At 42.5% G+C, this 17,459-nt stretch overlaps 1 protein-coding gene across 2 annotated transcripts in view; it reads right to left on the bottom strand.

The window, feature by feature from the left end:
- LOC125019228 (serine/threonine-protein kinase VRK1-like) overlaps window positions 1-17,459 on the bottom strand; it is a 21,938-nt gene extending 4,479 nt beyond the window's left edge. The window contains exons 1-10 of one of the 2 annotated variants that reach the window (XM_047603829.1): window positions 17,306-17,459; window positions 14,281-14,415; window positions 14,113-14,168; window positions 12,170-12,239; window positions 10,403-10,490; window positions 9,794-9,902; window positions 9,516-9,608; window positions 9,190-9,322; window positions 2,733-2,853; window positions 1,870-1,928 (exon numbers count right to left, since the gene is read on the bottom strand). In XM_047603829.1, coding sequence (XP_047459785.1) covers window positions 1,870-1,928; window positions 2,733-2,853; window positions 9,190-9,322; window positions 9,516-9,608; window positions 9,794-9,902; window positions 10,403-10,490; window positions 12,170-12,239; window positions 14,113-14,168; window positions 14,281-14,410 — 859 coding nt within the window. In that variant the 5' untranslated portion in view covers window positions 14,411-14,415; window positions 17,306-17,459. The remainder of the gene's footprint in view (window positions 1-1,869; window positions 1,929-2,732; window positions 2,854-9,189; window positions 9,323-9,515; window positions 9,609-9,793; window positions 9,903-10,402; window positions 10,491-12,169; window positions 12,240-14,112; window positions 14,169-14,280; window positions 14,416-17,305) is intronic. The other variant, XM_047603828.1, reaches the window with a different exon arrangement.

Raw genomic sequence — 17,459 nt, 5'->3', positions numbered from 1 at the left:
CGGAGCAATGGAGTCAGCTGATCAAATCAGATCTGGGATATTATTAGATATCTTTACTGTCAATGTATTTATGTAATAAAACTGACAAACACGTCCGTCACCTTTTTGACCATCACCAAACATCATTCACTTGCAATCATAATCCTTTCGGTTACTGGACTAACCCCTGATGTACCAGTACAGTGAAATGCAGATGAAGCAGATGCCTTAGTGTCCAAAAATATAAATACTTAGTTGAGACCTAAGAGAACAATAATTATCGGCTGTTCCAAAACTGCACAGTGATAATAAATATTACACTTAAGTGTCTTATGTGCTGACTAACTCCATTCGACAATTTCTTTTAAACCTTTTAGCCTTTTTTTTAGACTAACGCCTGAGAAACGCTGCAGAAAAACTAAAATGGCGCCGTGAACAGATCAGATAATAACTGCACTTGCGTTTGGGACGGGCAGCGGCTCTGGTACGTGCTGCCTCCTTTGTATGAAATCATTTTGGGGGGGCAGGCTGAACCTGAAGGTCTCCCGGTCCAGATAAGGGCCGGGGCCGGTCGTGTATCTCCCGGCGCGGGCAGATTAGGCCGGCGTTCGCCTCTGGATATGCGCCGCGTGTCATACGCAGTCGGCCTTGATGCATCACACGACGAGTATGACACCTGCTGCAATAGAGCCGCTATCTCTGCGCTCTCTTTCTCCTGCACACACACACACTTAGCTGATGCATACACCCCCGGCTCTTATCTGTGGCGGCCAGCCGGGCTTTGTCAGTGGAGGAGAGCCCCCCCCACCCGTCCCGTCCCCCCCGTCCCCCCCCGTCCCGACCATACATCACACAGCCGTCACACAGGTGTGACCTCTCCTTATAAAGAGGGGAGATAAAACTTTGAAAGGCGCGTCAGAGGGACGGCTGCTTAATTGGCACAAAGTTATTCTGGAGTGGCAGGTAGTGATGGGACGCGGTTTATTTTCGATGGGACAGTAGATGTACACCGATCAGGCACAACATTATGACCACTGAAATAAATGGTAAATAACATTTAAACCATCTTGTTATAATTCAGTGTTCTGCTGGGAAACTTCTGGACCTGGAATTTAATTATGTGGATGTTACTTAGACATGTAGCACCCACCTAGACCAGACCAGACCAGACCAGACAAGACACCCCCACCCCATAGCAATGACACTCCTTGATGGCAAGGAGAAACTGGTGGGGAGTTTTGATATAAATAGGGAAACTCTGTGGGTAAAACCCATAAGAAACTTGCTTGACTTGTTTCTGTAATAACCAGAAATTGGTGCCACTAATTTCCATGGTAGAGGGGTCTCCCCACTAACAACACTGTGTTACCAGACACCACAGGACACCCCCCCAGAAGGCCCATGTCCATTCTCTGATGAGTCACCACAAGGGAGACCTGCACAATATTAGGAAGGTGGTCATAATGTTGTGCCTGATCGGTGTATGATCCTGCAGTCAGAACCTTCGTTTGGCCTCTGCACATTTTTCTTATACATTTCAGCCACGTTCACACCAACCGAGAGTTCCCCGTGTCATCAATGTCTTTATTTTACTAGTGTCCCTGCACCTTTTTCTTCTGAAACACAGATTTTCAGGATGAACCGGGGCTGAACACAGGAGCTGAATCCTGCTACGTGCCAAAAAACGTCCCACAAAACCCTACGGGATCCTGGGACGTCAGTAGATGTGGTAGCTACAGAACGTTCCCCGCGGGCCCGACCTGGTCTCCGGGTCTCCGTTAAAAAAGGGAGAAAGGGTTTCTGTCGTCTCGCTTCCAGATTTCCCGGCGTAACCAGGGAAGTGTAAGTGATGTCCTGTAATCCGAGGACGGCCCCGCGGTCTTGGCTTACCTGTGCTGGCTCCGCTCAGCGACAGCTGCTGGACGGAGTCTGGCAGATTATCCATCAGTCTGAGGGGAGAGGAGAGGAGAGGAGAGGGAGATAGAAACGGGGAGGAGGTGAAGAGAGGCGGAGGAATCCGAGCCAGAGCAAACATGACGACCTTCCATACGTTTATATAACATTAGACTATTACGCTGTAGATTCCAAGATTCAAAAAACACATTTCGAGCTAAATCAACATTTTCCAGATTGTTTAAATCATGGATTTGGTGTCAACTGTGTGAAATTTACTTATTTTTATGTCTTGGAGATGTAAGGTCTTTAGTTTCTGTGAGAGTCATTTTGATGGTGGATGTACAGAACTTATCCACAGCAAAATGAAGGGAAACACGAGAAACCTGCCATTTCAAGATGGCATCTAATATAAACTAAATTCATAAAGGCTTTTCTGGAGCTGGATTCAGTCCCATATCCCGATGTTTTGAAGTAATTTATTTATTTTCTTATTTTCTTCTTCTGTTTTAGTCACAGAGTTTATGTCCTATGACTAAAAGTATTCGTGCTAAAAATATCTGCTCTGTAGAAGAACTTTACTCTGGATAATTAAGGCAGAAATTAACAAATTATCCAAAGTGGATGTTTGGTGACGTGGTATTAGGAGATCATTCAATAACACCAACTAAAAAAATAAAACTAAATCTGCATTTAAAAGAAGTTTCCTGGAGACAGGGAACTCAGGGTATGTTATGGTATTATTTAGGACGGGATCGGGACTCTGATTGGCTGATGCTGAATATTGTAAGACTGCTATTGGATTGCGGGGGGGGACAAAGACATTGTTGGGGACGTCCCTACGCAGGACGGCTGCCTACCTGGCCTTGGCCTCCTGGACCTGGGTTGGATTCCTGAGGACCTTGTCCCAGGGCAGGGAGCCACATAACCAGTGAAGAAGACAGAAACCCAAAATCTGGAGGTCGCTACGTCTGGATGGAGCTAGAAAGAGACACAAGGTTGTGAGAAATAAACAACACAACAACAATATTTAACCCTCAGACACCGTGAGGGACATGTTTGTACATTTGGGCAAATTTCTTCTCTTCACGCTAATGAGGGTAGAACATTTTAAATCTGATGCACAAAAGTCAATATTTTAGATAAACTTGGTCATATTGGTCTTAAGACTGAATGAAAAAAGCTTGAAAATGGTTGTTTTTTTGGTAGTTATATAAAGTGTTGAAGTGGTTTCAGAGATTCATACAGAAAAAATATTAATCAGTTAAGTTTTTCTCTCAGTTTTGTCGTCAGTGACTTAAAGTTAAACTGATGCTTTGACTCCATATTAACTTGTATGAGTTTTGATTGACTTTTTCCCGGAAGTGAATGTTTATTTGCATATTTAATAACTTTGAACACTACACATACAACCATAGTGTCCGTCCGTCTCTGCACGTCTTCCTCACAAATAAGCTACTAGAGATTTTCTTAAAACAGTCGTTGAAGCTGGACAGAAGCACCGTTTGAACTGTGACGTTAGTAAAACTAAAGAGAGCGAATCACTCGTAAACTCTGCAGCAGACACTAACTCACCTGGTGTCATGTGTCAGTGGGGTATTTTTATTTGGTCTAACGCGATAAGAGACTAATGGAAACGTGTTTTAAACTGGACGCATGCTCGATGATTTGTCGTCCGTCCGTACGGATCCATCTGAGACACATGCTGTGAAATCATACGATGATCTGCTGCTTTCCCCCCCATCACTGACAAAAAGTCCCCCTGAGAACTCTCCCTGACTTATGTCTGCAATATATATATGTATATATTTTTTCTTTTTAAATAAAACCAGGTACCTGTGTCCTTTGACATTATCCAGACACAAATAGCAATTTCTCTCCGACGTAGACAGAGGCTGGATGTAAAACACAGAAATGTCTGAGGACCAAATCACTACCACATGTTACGGAGATGCACTGTTGACCTCGTCCTTACTTTAGTACAAGCCTGATGTGCACTGACTGGGAGACTGTCTGCACAAAACAAAGTAAATAAAATGAATGCAACCACATGCACAATGACACAACATTAACCCTTTAACACGTACGCGTTGAAATATCCAAAAAAAAATGAAAATTGTGCAAAAAACGTGACTAGATTAAAGTGACTTCCCTGCTCTAGAACGTCACAGGGTTAAGACATGAGTTACACCCTGGACAGGTTTCTAGTGCCGACACAAAAAAACTAGACAAACCACAATTGACATCTACGGCATATTTATAATCAACAACCAACCAACATCTTAAAAATGCGGGAGGAAGTCGGAGATTCTGGAGAAAACCCAAAGAGCCGCAGGGTGAACTCTACGTGGAAAGATGCCTTCAAACCCGGAATGGAAATGAATTCCTGACCCTTTAGCGCCAGAAGAAAAACTTCAGGGATTCCCCCAAACTCCTCTCTATGCATCCTCCAGACAGGATGAACGTTCACCATAAAATCTTCCACGGAATCACTGCAGAGACGTGTCGCTCTGCTCTGAAGAAGGCGTCCGCCTCATTGTGGCTTTACAGACTTGGCAGCGAGTCCGGACGGTGGAACATTTCTTTCAGGAAAAACCTCTTCTTCAAAACTCATTCATCTGAACAGAAGGACGTGACCGCTGGAGAGTCCTACTCCAGAGAATCCGCGGTGGACAAATTGTGTAACAGCACTTGCTGCGGTCTTAAAATATGCTTTACAATTTTATTAAGAGCCCCGTAATATCTGGAGATACAAAGGCTTTTTCACGGCTCTTAACCAAAAGCATTTCAGTGCTTCAGGGATTCAAACGACTTTAGAAGAAATTTAATATTTGAAAGCGTGAAGAACTGGTGTGATTTCTCATATCCCAGGAGTACGTGCATGAGATTGTGCGTGTGTGGGACCACATTAATGTGCGAGGTCTATCAATATTTAGCGATCAGGTCCATCCAGAGGGGTCGAGCCCAGGGAGTTTTAGCAGCTCGATAGTGTAACGGCCGCCGCGCGTCTCGGGAGAAATTACCTATCGACTGCCTCCGTCAGAGGGGGAGAAACCAGCATTGATCCTCCCCCCGGCCGACGGCCCGGTCTGAACGGGGGGCGCGGGTTAGCTGGACTGGGAGCCCGCAGTAATCTGATTACATGTGCATGCAGGTGTCGCAATAAACGCCGAGTCCTAATCAGTCGTTGACGGAGAGGTTGCACACAAATAAAGTCTGAGTTACAAACTACTACACAACTGCTCTTTTTATCCAGTGTAGGGCATCAAATTCAGGACCAACACTATCGTTTCTTGGACTAGTTTGACCCCTTCAGACTGACTGCAGTCACTAAAATAAAATCGACCTTACCAATTTGTTTGGGGGGAAGGAAAAGACAAAAGAAAAGTGTCACAAAGTGTCCGTGGATACTTTTAATTAATGTCACCAAATGCGTTTGCACAGATGTGCAGCGAAACACCTCAATATGTCAACTATGCATTAGCTCCGAATGTGAAACCGTCCACTTTATCTCAACAACTGCGATAATAAGAGTCAGATGTGTTTGCCCTTGTGGGTGTAAAGCACGCATTAAGTCGGCGTCACAGTGAAGCTTCCTATTGTTGTAAATAATTACGCCGGCTCTTTATTGCCGCTGAAGCCGTCGGAGGAGAGTAAAAGATGAAAAAATACACGTGATACCGACACCGGGAAAAAGTGGTGCAACTCCCAGAGCACCGTAATGGATTTACAATTAAAAAGATCAACAGCTACATTAAGTGTCGCTGCCCTGTGCGTGAGCTCGAGCCGCGCTGTCGCGGCTCATAGCAGCGTTTTCTGTGTATTTATCTACGGGGTTTTTGCCCCCACACAAGGTACGACACGGGGACGCTGTGCGTATACGTGCGCCCTCAAAGGAAAGCGAGGACGCGCACGACGCGCAACTCCCACATAAACGCACGCAGCGCGCGCCTCAGACGGGGAGGTGAGGAAGCGGCGGTGTTGTTGTTAATTATCTCCTATTGTTATTCAGATTCCCTGAAGCGCGCCGCAGTGTCACGCTCTTAACCCCTCCTGCTTTCGCGAGTCTCGTCGTTCGGAGACGGTCTTCCGTCCGCTGTCCACCCACCGAATGCCTGTAATTACACCGTTTAACTCCGGGGTTCAGAGGAGGCGCCGCTTCGCCAGCCTCACCATGGCAACCCGTCAACAGCTCGGTGGAGACGGACGCCAGTTAAAGGGCGGGCGAGGGGGGTCCGGGCCGCGGCCGCCACGTCCACCCGCGGAGGAAAGTACCTGCTCTCGGCGTGTATCTAAGCAGGTATTAAAGGAAACAACTCTAAGAAGCAGTCACGTCAGGGCCGGGTTGAGAACGCTATGGGCCTAGTCAGGCGTCTCACATCTAATGTTTTAATTTCTCTTAGATATCTGGGGTTAGTAGAAGCTAAGTATAAAAACTGAGCCTCATCTTTGAACAGGAAGTAGTTTTTTTGGATGTGCAAAAAAACAAGTCCTCATATGTGGACAGAGATTATTTCATGTGCATCAACTCTGGACAATGGACGAGCCGCTGCGTCCAGTTCACATGACCAAGATAAAGCATCACTGAATCTCCATTTCAACTTCTTCAACAAGAAATTTATACACCACTTTTTAAATTGTAAAACTAGACTTATTATGAATAATTTACGGAGCACTTTTTCCTGAATGTTGCCATCATGTTGGTGCGCGGGGGAAACGGTGAAAAGCAAAATGCTAGCAAGTGCAGATCACTAGCCTGTTTCAAATGCTCAAAACCAAAAAAAAAAAAAAAAAAAAGTCTTTGTAGTGACTGCGACCAAAGAGAGAGGAGCCAGATTTGGGACTTTTTAGATATTATTACTTATTGTTACACCTGTTTTATAAATGGTTGTATGTAGTATAAAAATGCCTGATGCATTTCCTTAACTTTAATGGAAAAAGTAACAAAAAGCTTTGTTGTTTGCTAAATTTGTCCAAAAGCTTTTGAAAATTGGTTCTCAGTTCTAAATATGGTTGGTTAAACATGTTTGTGTTTTTTTTTCTACTCAGATTTTATGGTTTTAGTCTGGTTTTAGGTCCAGTGTGTCAAAATGAAAAAATAACTGTAAAATGACACAGTTGAGGTTGTGCTGAAAAGAACGACACAAAACAAGACAACAATGTAGACGGTTTTTGAATTAAATTAAATTAAATTCTAACCAAAAGTAGTCAAAAACAGACAATTACACCCTGGACTCCAGAGGGTTAAATGTATAACTGAACGTTGCTGTGCAAAAACAGGACTGCAGACAATGAAGTCCCAACGTCCTCAAATGATGCTAATTAGCGACGCTGAAGCTCGTTATCAAATTTTCAACCGTAAAACTCGATGAGGTTTTGTACCTTGTCCACTTTTGTCCCGTGATCGGCTGTAGAATGAATGAATGTATTGACCCTTTGCTGCCACTAGATTTCACACAAGAGCGTCCAATTACGAGGACAACAGGTCTGAATGAAGCAGAATAAGAAGCCGAGACGTCCTCAGCTTAATGAGGACGCGGGGTCTCAGGAGGTTAATGCAGAATAAATATCCAAAAACCAAATTTGTGCGCCTCACCTTCTCTTCCCCTTCTTCACTCCCCCCTTTCAGGACCCTATTAAAATGGACGTTCTCTCCGTTTATTGCTGACAGGACACTTCTGGCCCGTCTTCCGCTTATCGATCACATTTATAGAAACTCTGCAGGCGCGCTAACTCACGATATCGAACCGGCGGGCGGCGGAGTCGGTTTCCACGGTGGAGCTGGCGAGAGGTTATCTGCGGCCCGGGCCCCCGCTCTAACCCAACATCAAGGCCCTTAATTAATGGGAGGGGACGAATACACGACGCAGGTTATGACTCCGGCTAATTAGGGAAGTGTTAAACGGAGACAGTGCCGGGGAATTCAGCGGGGGCCGCGGGTGGAGAATCGATGGTCAATGAGGAGAGGGAGCATGTAGGCAATTTGCCAGTTAATGCGTTGCCGATATCGGCTGGAGGAGGCGGAGGGAGGCGGCGGGGAGACTGTTTCACAAACACAACGAGCTGAGTTCATAGGATTAACGGAGGGAACGCCCGTCATTCTTCCAGCACTAAACAGGACGTTTTCAGATACGGAAAACAAGCCGATACCTGTGGTGGTTGTGTGGAGACGGAGCAATAACATCGAGAAGAATAAATATCTGTCCATGTAAAAAGTTTTGAATCACAAGGACAATCCCATTTTTCTCGTTAGTCACTCAAGAAAACTGATGAATAATAAGCGACACTTCCCTAATGCCAACAATACAATCTTTAAAAAAAAATATATAGTCTGATGGGGGCAATCTTTTATAGGTTGTTAATTTTAGTTCTGCCATAAACCAAAACCACATATGTAGCATCAACAACTTCTTCCTCTTCGTTGCCTAGAGTCAAGGCTACTAAAGAAAAAACTAAGAAGACTTATTCTGTTTTAGTGGCGGTTGGTTAAGAGAAAAGAAAAATATCTGCTGTCGTTGAAGAACTTTACTCAGACACACACACCTCATAATAACCTGCTAAGCTCAACAACACAAGCGCAAAAACAAATTAAATAACAAACATTTCATGCATTGGTGCTATAACGGGCAAATGGCTGATTTTAGTGTTGAACACCATTTTTCTCCTAAATGAAATCCTGATATTCCAGAATGAATGATTTTTTTGTGTCATGGCTGAGAAATAAAAAAAAATAATGTTATAATGGAAGTCAATGGGACATTTTTGCTAAGGTCCCAAGGGGGTAGTAAATTTTAAATCTGATGCTACACAATAATTAATAATAATCCAGTGAAGTCAATATTTTAGATAATCTTGGTCATACCCAAGACTGATCTAAAAAAAAAATCCCTCAGCCACGAAACATTCGTCATTTTTATGGAAAATAGCTAATTTTTCAATTTTTTTCCGTCAAAACAACAGTGAATTCAAGTAATCAAACTGGCATTTAAAGGGTTAAAATTACTGATTTTTTTGGTGATGAAGTGCTTTAAGGGATTTATGCAGAAAAAAATCAGAAAAAAAAACAGTTTTTGGACATGGACGTTTTAGTCTGAGGGTGCTGATTTTTTTCACAATATTCGGTTGACCTATTAGAGGTAATTTTTTTAATTATTATTTCAAAATTTGTGTAGTTGTTACAAAACATTGTGCCATATGCGCTAACACAACCAAAATGGTGGTCAAATGAAGAGGAACATTCAACCCAAATGGACAGAAACGTCCCTAAGGTTGTCCCTAGGGTTCAGACTGGATCTGCTTATGAGGCTGAGCACTTACTGATTCCTTTGTGGGCATCGATGCTGGTGTACTCGATGGTCCCGTTGTGGCCCTTTTTGGGGTTTTCCTTGTAGTCTTTGTGAACTCTGTTGGGGCAGTATCTGTAGGAGAGGCCGTAGTCGGCGAGGTAGACCTACAAGACACGACAGGATAAGATAAAAAATCAAAAAAACATCATTAGAAAACCGTTCGGGGGGAAAGAAAAAGTACATTTATTCCTCATTCACACAAACAGCCGACAACTGACCATTTACTTTATGTATATAGTTAGCACACAGAAGCAGAGCACAAATGTTTATGGACAAAGACTTCTAGAGCAGACTAACCTGTTCAGGGTCTCTATAGCCGAGCATAAGGTTTGCCGCTTTAATGTCTGAATGGACGTATTCATTCTCATGAATATACTCCAGCACGTCCACCTGGAACAAGACAAGAGTGGCGATTATGATGAACCGACTGTAATGAGCCTCAAGTGTTCATCTTCCTGTAAAGGGTTAGGATCGGCTAAAGTGGGGACCAGTCGTCCTCCATTAAGCGAGCAGTTGATGCTCCAGCTCCATCCGGCCTCTTCATGGAACAATCAAAGCCACGATGACTTGCTCACCAGTCTCTGGCCGAGCTGCAGCACGGTGGCCTTCTTCAGACGGCCTCCGTTGCGATCGCAGAACTTCTGAAGGTCGCTGTCTAGACGGTCGATGGCCATGAAACGATACCTGGGAGAGGGACGGAGAAACGAACGAGAAACCGTATCCATTAACTCCTGATAATGTGTATGAGATAACAACTGAGGTAACAACCCAGCAATAATCCAAAGTAGGACTTCAGAACCAGACTTTTATGTACCACCAAAGCTTTCAAACTATTATTAAAACCAGAGACACTGGAATCAAAGCAACAAAGACGCTAATGCAGCAAAGAAAAACAAGGAATGTCAACTACCTGACTAAAAAACGACATAATATTGGAAATCGATACTAAAAGTAGAGTTTGAATATTCTTCCAGAATAAGATACAGATAAGGAAGTTCTTGAAGGTTTGAACTCAGCTGTGACTGGACTGTGAGTCTAAATCACATTAATGTACCAAAAATATCTATTGTTGCATTGGTTTATCTTCTTAATTGTGTATTTTACATACGTTACACACAGGTTTCTACGGGGCTTCATATTAGAAACATACTGGTACAGTAACTGTCTAATACCAACACCAGTACCTTAGGTCTTTATATTCGGCCAGTCCTGATCCCCAGTAGGTCGGGATGCCCAGGAAGTCCAGTTTCCTTCCTCTCTTCCATTTTTCCACTGGAACAAGATTAAAACAACAAAAAAAATCTATGGCAAATGAATGTGTCTGAGCCCATTTCCACTAGTTGGACAAAGACTTCACTAAGAATGTTAGCTTTGGGCTCCAATAGCTAATAAATAAATTTGAATTGTATTGTGTTGTACTGGTGAATGCTTCAATTCTTTGTTTTGTTGGACGTTTTCTTTTAGATTGAGCTTCTCTTTTCGTGCGTTTTCTAAAACACTGTTTGCAGTGTGATTCCCTGGTCATGGTCATGAGCCACCGCGCTCTTATAAAGTTGTTCCAAATGCCACAAGTTTGCATCACAAATGCCACCTTTCTGAAGCTGTCTTATCTTATTTTTAACTGACTTAGACTTTAACGGTCCACAAGTGAAATTCCTTGGTCGTGGCTTCGCTGTTACAAAAAGATGAGTTTGGTATAAAAGAAGCTCTGTAGCGTTTACTGTGAATCAGTCTGCTGGAGAATGAGCTGCTCTGACCCTGTAGTGTTTCCTGTAGTGGATGGGACGGATTGTCCATAATGGAGAGCAGTTCATCCAGTGTCCTCCTGTCCCTCACTGAGACAAACATCTCCAACTCCCTACCAATGGCATGTCCACCCTTTTGGATAAACTTTAGATCCTACTGATGTCTTCCTTGCTGGTACTATTCCCTCAGTAAACCAAAGCACAGTACAGGCTGGTACAAAGTCTACTCAGGCCCCTCTAGTCCACATCATCACTGTTGTCCCTCCAGTCCAGCCTGTAGTTCATGTGGACTCCCAGGTACTCGTCCACTACTTCCACCTCCAGGCCCTGGATGGTGATGGGCTCCTCCTGAAGTCAATGACCAGGTCCTTGGTCTTGTCCACATTCAGGAGTAGGTAGTTTGCCTGGGACCACTCCACAAAGGCCACAATCAGTGTCCTATACTCCACCTCCTGTCCATCTCTAAAATGCCCCACCCCGGTCATCAGTCATCAGAGAACGTCTTTGTCTAATGAGCCGAAGGAGGAAGCTGGATCACAAAGACGTTCCTGGCTCGTTGACATTTCACTCATCTTGCCTGGTTTTGTTAATCATTGATTGTCTCATTATGTTACAGTATCAGACGTACGATAAGAGCGATATTTATCTACCATTTATAGCACAAAACTGCCTTTCATTTTTAGATGCTTGGGCTTTTTTTACTTAAAAGCCCAAGCGTTACGAAAAGTTAGCAACTCCCTTGTCCAGAAATCCGATTCGTCCTTGCAAGTGTTGCAAACGCTGGCACACAAACATCAATGTGAAGGTACTGAGACTAAAAACAACTGCAAACACACACACACACACACACACACACACTCACACACAAACACAGTGGCCGCACACAAAGCACCGGGCTTGGCTTAGGGCTTAATGGCGGCTGGCTTGACTGGCTCTCGACCAGGCTGGCAGGTGGTCAGGGGCTCAGCGGAGGCCCGGGCATCATTACGTGTGAGTGGCTTCCTCTCCGAACGGAGGCGATGGAGGGAGCTCAGGCGAGCGTGGAGAGGGGGGCCCCAACTGCCACTGAGGTGCATGTTTGCTTTGGCTTATTATTAATTACTCTGCGGCGGGCGGCGAAACCTCCGCGTCTGCAGCCACTTCATCAGTCAAACGCACTCGTGCTCCAGCGAGCTGCCGGGACGCCGGACGGGCGGCGCTACTCACTGCTCTCCGGTTTGGCTGCCCTCTGGTAGAACTTGAGCTCCGAGAACAGGGGGCCGTTGTCCTGGTACTCCTGCACACACACACAATCGCGCACGCCGTTAACGGGTTCATTATCGCCGGTTAAAGATGCATCAGGCCAATCGTCTGTGGCGCAAACTCAGAAATAACTTTTCATTATTTCAATGTCCGCATTCTGCAACATCAGGAAACTTTAGTGAGGAAGTGAACATTGTTTGTACTGTGTGGACATTGTGGTCTTTGTGTTTACTCTAACAGCCCTTAACTGAAGACTCTATACATGTGACAAGTGCCCTGTGTCAGACAAAGGCCCAAAACTCAAGTAGGAGAGGATGCAATTAAAACATTATATCTTGTTTTGGTTTTTTGGTTTTTTAAAACCAATAATTCATCATTTTAAAGGGGTAAAGAGTTGAGCAGTGACTTAACGACGACCTGCTCACTGAATTTGTTTCGAGGTTTCGCGTGAACAAAGATGAAGTCTGTGGTCTGCACCGTTTTGTCGCCGTGGACAGAAACAGACGTTGCAGTCGCAATTTCATGTTCTTCTCTGTCATCCAACTGCAAAGGCACAAGTCAAGAGAAGGCAATTCACAACAGTGCATCTCATTATAAAAGTAATTAAACTAAAGCCCACCACTTTAGTTTCAGTCTTTACCTGCGATTTGTTGTTTTAGGTTCACACATCGAGGCTTATTCCAAACAGGTTGATGGCAGATGGAAGTGGATTATACAACCCAGCAACAAGTGAATGTTTACAAGGCATCTAACTACTAAATAGATGTGCACAAATACACTAATTTACACCGACCAGACACAACATTATGACCACCTTCATAATAATTGTCGAAATTTCAAGTATTAGTAGATTTTAGTATTCTGCAAATGGTGTTTGCAGCTCATAAAAAACGTTTTTATTTATTTATTTATTTATTTTTCCTTTATGTGCAATGAAGCTTTGGTGACAAAGTAATTTCCCTCGCAGATCATTAAAGCCTAAGTCTAAGATTCAGAAAAGATTTGAAAAAAAGAGAAAGCAGGTAATAACTTGGAACTAATTTTTAATTTAAAAAAAAAAAAACAAACAAAAAAACAAGATTCTGGACAAAACTTATGGAACATTTATGGAACAATCTGAACAAAGAACCCAATTCAAAATTTACATTCAAAAGGACAATTAAAGCCAGTATGTTACGGAAATATGATGAAACATGTTAGTTTGATTGTGTAGTCATGAAATTTTTTTTTTTTGTTTTGTTTGAATGAAGGAATCTTTGGAACTAAAATGGAAATGTGACAGTGAGTGTTGTCTGAGACCTATTTTATTTTCATTTTATCTTTATCTTTTTTTTTGCTGCTTATTGTGTTGTTGTTTTTTAATTTAAGTTCTTTGTACATTGATTATATGATTATATGAGATTATTCTTCTTTCTGCTCCCTTTCATTCAGATTTGGGAACATTTGTGTTTATATTGAATTGTTTCGTTTTAATCGATGAATGAAATACAACTAAAACTGAACTACTATTGTGCAGGTCTCCCTTGTGCCTCTGAAACAGGATGGTCGAACGAATGCCAGGTCCAAAAGCTTCCCAGCAGAAAACTGAATTATCACACGTTTAGTTGTTATCTACTAATCAAATCAGTGGTCATAATGTTGTGGCAGATCAGCATAAGAACCATTTTGTATCTTCTTTTTTTGTGTCGGTGTCATGTGATGTTGAAACCAAATAAAGAGGAAAAAAAAGAAAAGAGGAATCATCACTTACCACGGTAAATAACCATGGTAACAAGTGACTTCCCCCTTCCAGCGGCACGGTGCAGTAAAGACCTGCTGCATTTCACATTAAAAATTCACAAAAGTATTAACGTGGCCCTGGAAGATTGATGGGCTGCGTCTGTGTGCGGCAGAAAAAACGTACTCACCACTTTTATGACGAAGTCGGTGTCTCCAGCAACAGGTCTGTCTACGTCCTGGGAGGCTTAGAGGAGACAGAGGAGACTTTACGAGTGACTGAACTGTGTAGAAACTGTTTCGGAAATGTTAGGAAATTATAACTGATTGGGAAAGAAATGTCGTAGCGTGCTCATTACCGAGATAGATCAGTCCAAAGCCACCTTGACCGATGATTTTCCCCAGCCTCCATCTCTTCTTCTCGGTGTCGGTCAGTATGAAACCGTCCGGGAGTGGTTTGGGTAAAGTGTTCTTTCTCGGCGGCGCCATGAGACCTGAGCAACAGTAAAACTGGTTTATTGCCCAACAATATGGTCCAGTAGGGAAGGATACTAGGTAGGTAGGTAGGTAGGTAGGTAGGTACTTTCAATCTAGATCTTCACGTCGAAATATTGATACCAAGTCAACTTTCACAGGAAATATTAACACTTTCATGACAACAAATCTGTAACAGATCTCTATGATGGAAGCCCTTAAATTCAGAGATATTATCCAGGTAAGATCCAGGTATATGATGAAAATACATGACAGTGGCTTTCACAGGCACATACACAGTAGATCATGTCAACATGCTGCTCTTTCTTAACAAAAACATAAATGTCTGGTCCAAAAAGAATTACTTCAAAGTCAGAGTGACTGTTCTTATTTTCATTTTTTTTTTTTAAAAAAAAAGTGATTTGCTCAGATTTTTCATAATTACATTCACAAATGTTCGTTGGTAAAGTCACCATTTTCATACACTACCGGTCAAAAATTTTACAACACCCTATTTTTTCCAGTTATTTATTGCAGCTCAAGTCATCCAAGCCCAATGAATAGCTTGAAACGGTACAAAGGTGAGTACTGAACAACCAGAGGTTAAAAAAAAAAAAGGTTTGGTTTCCCAAAACTGAAAAATAATGTACATTTCAGAATCATACAAAAAGGCCTTTTTCAGGGAACATGAAGTGGGTTCACAATTTGAAGCTGTTCTGCAGCAATGAAGGTGGAATCAGCCTAGAAAGCTGGTGCTACTAATTCCTACAGGCGTTCCACCTTTTCTGGATGACTTACAACCCGTCTGTCTGCATAAAAGCAGTGTAGGAACACACTGTGGTACCAGACCCTCATGAGCATCAGGTGAACAGGATTGTGCTGCAGAAAGTAGCGTGTTGCAACAAAAATGGAGAGAAAAAGGCAATTAACAATGGAAGAGAGACAGACCATCACAACACTTAAAAATGCAGGTCTTTTCTATAGAGAAATTGCAAAGAAAGTCAAGGTGTCAGTGAGGACAGTTTTCTCCACCATCTAAAGGCTCAGAGACTCGGGGGGTAAACTCTGACAGGAAGTGAACTGGCAGACCCAAAGCCACAACTGAATCAGGGGACACGTTTCTGAGTTAACAGAAACTGAGACAGGCGTCTCATGGGTCAACAGCTTCAACCAAGGCTCAACATTAGTCATAGTAAGAAAGTCTCAGCTTCAACTGTAAAGAGAAGACTTCCAACTGTGGGTTTTACAGGACGAGTTGCAGCAAGAAAGCCACTGCTAAGATGTCAGAATAAGACAAAGAGGCTACGAAACACCACCATTAGACTAGTGAAGACTGGAAGAAGGTTTCATGGACTGATGAATCAAAATCTCAAATCTTCGGTTCATCACACAGGATCTTTGTATGGTTCCACAGTGTGGGCCATCAACTGTCAAACATGGAGGAGGAAGTGTGATGGTGACTTGTTCAAAGTGAGTGACACCCTGAACCAAAACGGGTTCTGCAGCGCCATGTAATACCCTCTGGTATACGCCTAGTTGGTCAGAGGTTCATCCTGCAGCGAGATAATGACCCAAAACACAAAGTCCAAGCTATAACAAAACTACCTCAGGAAAAAAGAACAAGATGGAAAGCTTGAAGCTGGTTGAGCCATTGAGCTGGTTTAGGATGAACTGGACAGAAGAGTGAAAGCAAAACAACCTATAAGAGCCACACATTTATTTTAGGGGAACTTCTGCAACAGACTTGGGAAGAACTTTCTGAACAATATTTGATTTCTATTGTGGAAATAATGCCACGAGTGTGTTCAGCTGTTAAATCTGCCAAAGGTGGAGACTTTGATAAGTCAAAAGTTTAGATACATTTTGGTCTATAAATTGATTCCATGATTTATTTTTCCAGCTCAAATTGCTTTATTTGTTCTATGCTTTTATTTCAGAGTGCAATGACACAATAAACTGAATAATGTTCAGTAAAAAAACAAAAAAATGGGAAAAGTGTGGTGTTCTAAAACTTTTGACCAGTAGTGAATATACAAGTAGATGTAAAAATGTTGATATATTAGCCTTGGTATTACTTGGTATCGGTTCGAAAGGAAAAATAGTGGTATTGCACATCCCTACGGTCCAGTAAAAGTGGATCTGGTGACATTTTTGTTTAACAGCTGGACAAACTATGATTAAGAGAAGCAGAGAGTTTTTAGTTAGTAGGTCTATTATGAAACTCTGAGTGCGAACAATTGATTATTTTTGATCGTTTGGTTTCTGTTTTGCTTCAGCAATTTAAGGGGTGAATTTCCATTTTTATCTCAGATTTGTTTTTGTTTGACGTAGCTGTGTTTTAATTGTGATGATTGTATCTTATTATGTTTTAAGAAAGCGTGAACACTTGGACCCCAGTAAGATTTGTGATAGATAAATAAATAAATGAATGAATGAATATGCAATAACGGGAGGATGATTTCATTTGAGATTATGCAAAAATCAGTCACTTCCAATGAAATCAAAACTGAAAGAACACATGGTTAACTGCCACAAAAATGCAAGTTTTATGAATACGATGTACGAAGGAAGAGTCTAAAGATTTCTTAGGAAGCAAGACTCAGTTCTGGCCAGTTTAAAATGATAGATTTCAACAAGTAGGAGCCTGCAGGTCAATCTAGATGTAGTTTAAAATAGACTCTGGCTCCATATCTGCTGGACCGAGCTGGCTTCTTCTTCTTCTTCTTCTTTTTATTTGGCTAGTTGGTTAGTTGACCACATAAACACAACAACGATACCGGAAATAACTAATAAACAAACGGCAGGAAAGACTTAACATTTATAACATTTACATACCCCCAACACCATGGCAACACGCTAACAGCTAGCTAACTACTAGAAAGAGGATTTTGGTGGATAAAGATAACTTACAAGCTAAAGTGCGCACCGACCTTAAAAGGGAAAACAATCCGCACGTCGTCAGGTTTCTCTACAAACGCCGTCCGATATTTATTTTTAAAGATGTTTTCAGAACTGTTTACCCGGCACGTCCGTTGAACAACCCAAACATTTCTCTCTTCCGGGA

This window comes from Mugil cephalus, chromosome 13, assembly GCF_022458985.1.
Source record: "Mugil cephalus isolate CIBA_MC_2020 chromosome 13, CIBA_Mcephalus_1.1, whole genome shotgun sequence".
In the NCBI taxonomy this organism is placed as follows: domain Eukaryota; kingdom Metazoa; phylum Chordata; class Actinopteri; order Mugiliformes; family Mugilidae; genus Mugil; species Mugil cephalus.
The sequence above is the reverse complement of the archived record's forward strand: the minus strand, read 5'-3'. Positions and strand labels throughout refer to the sequence as shown.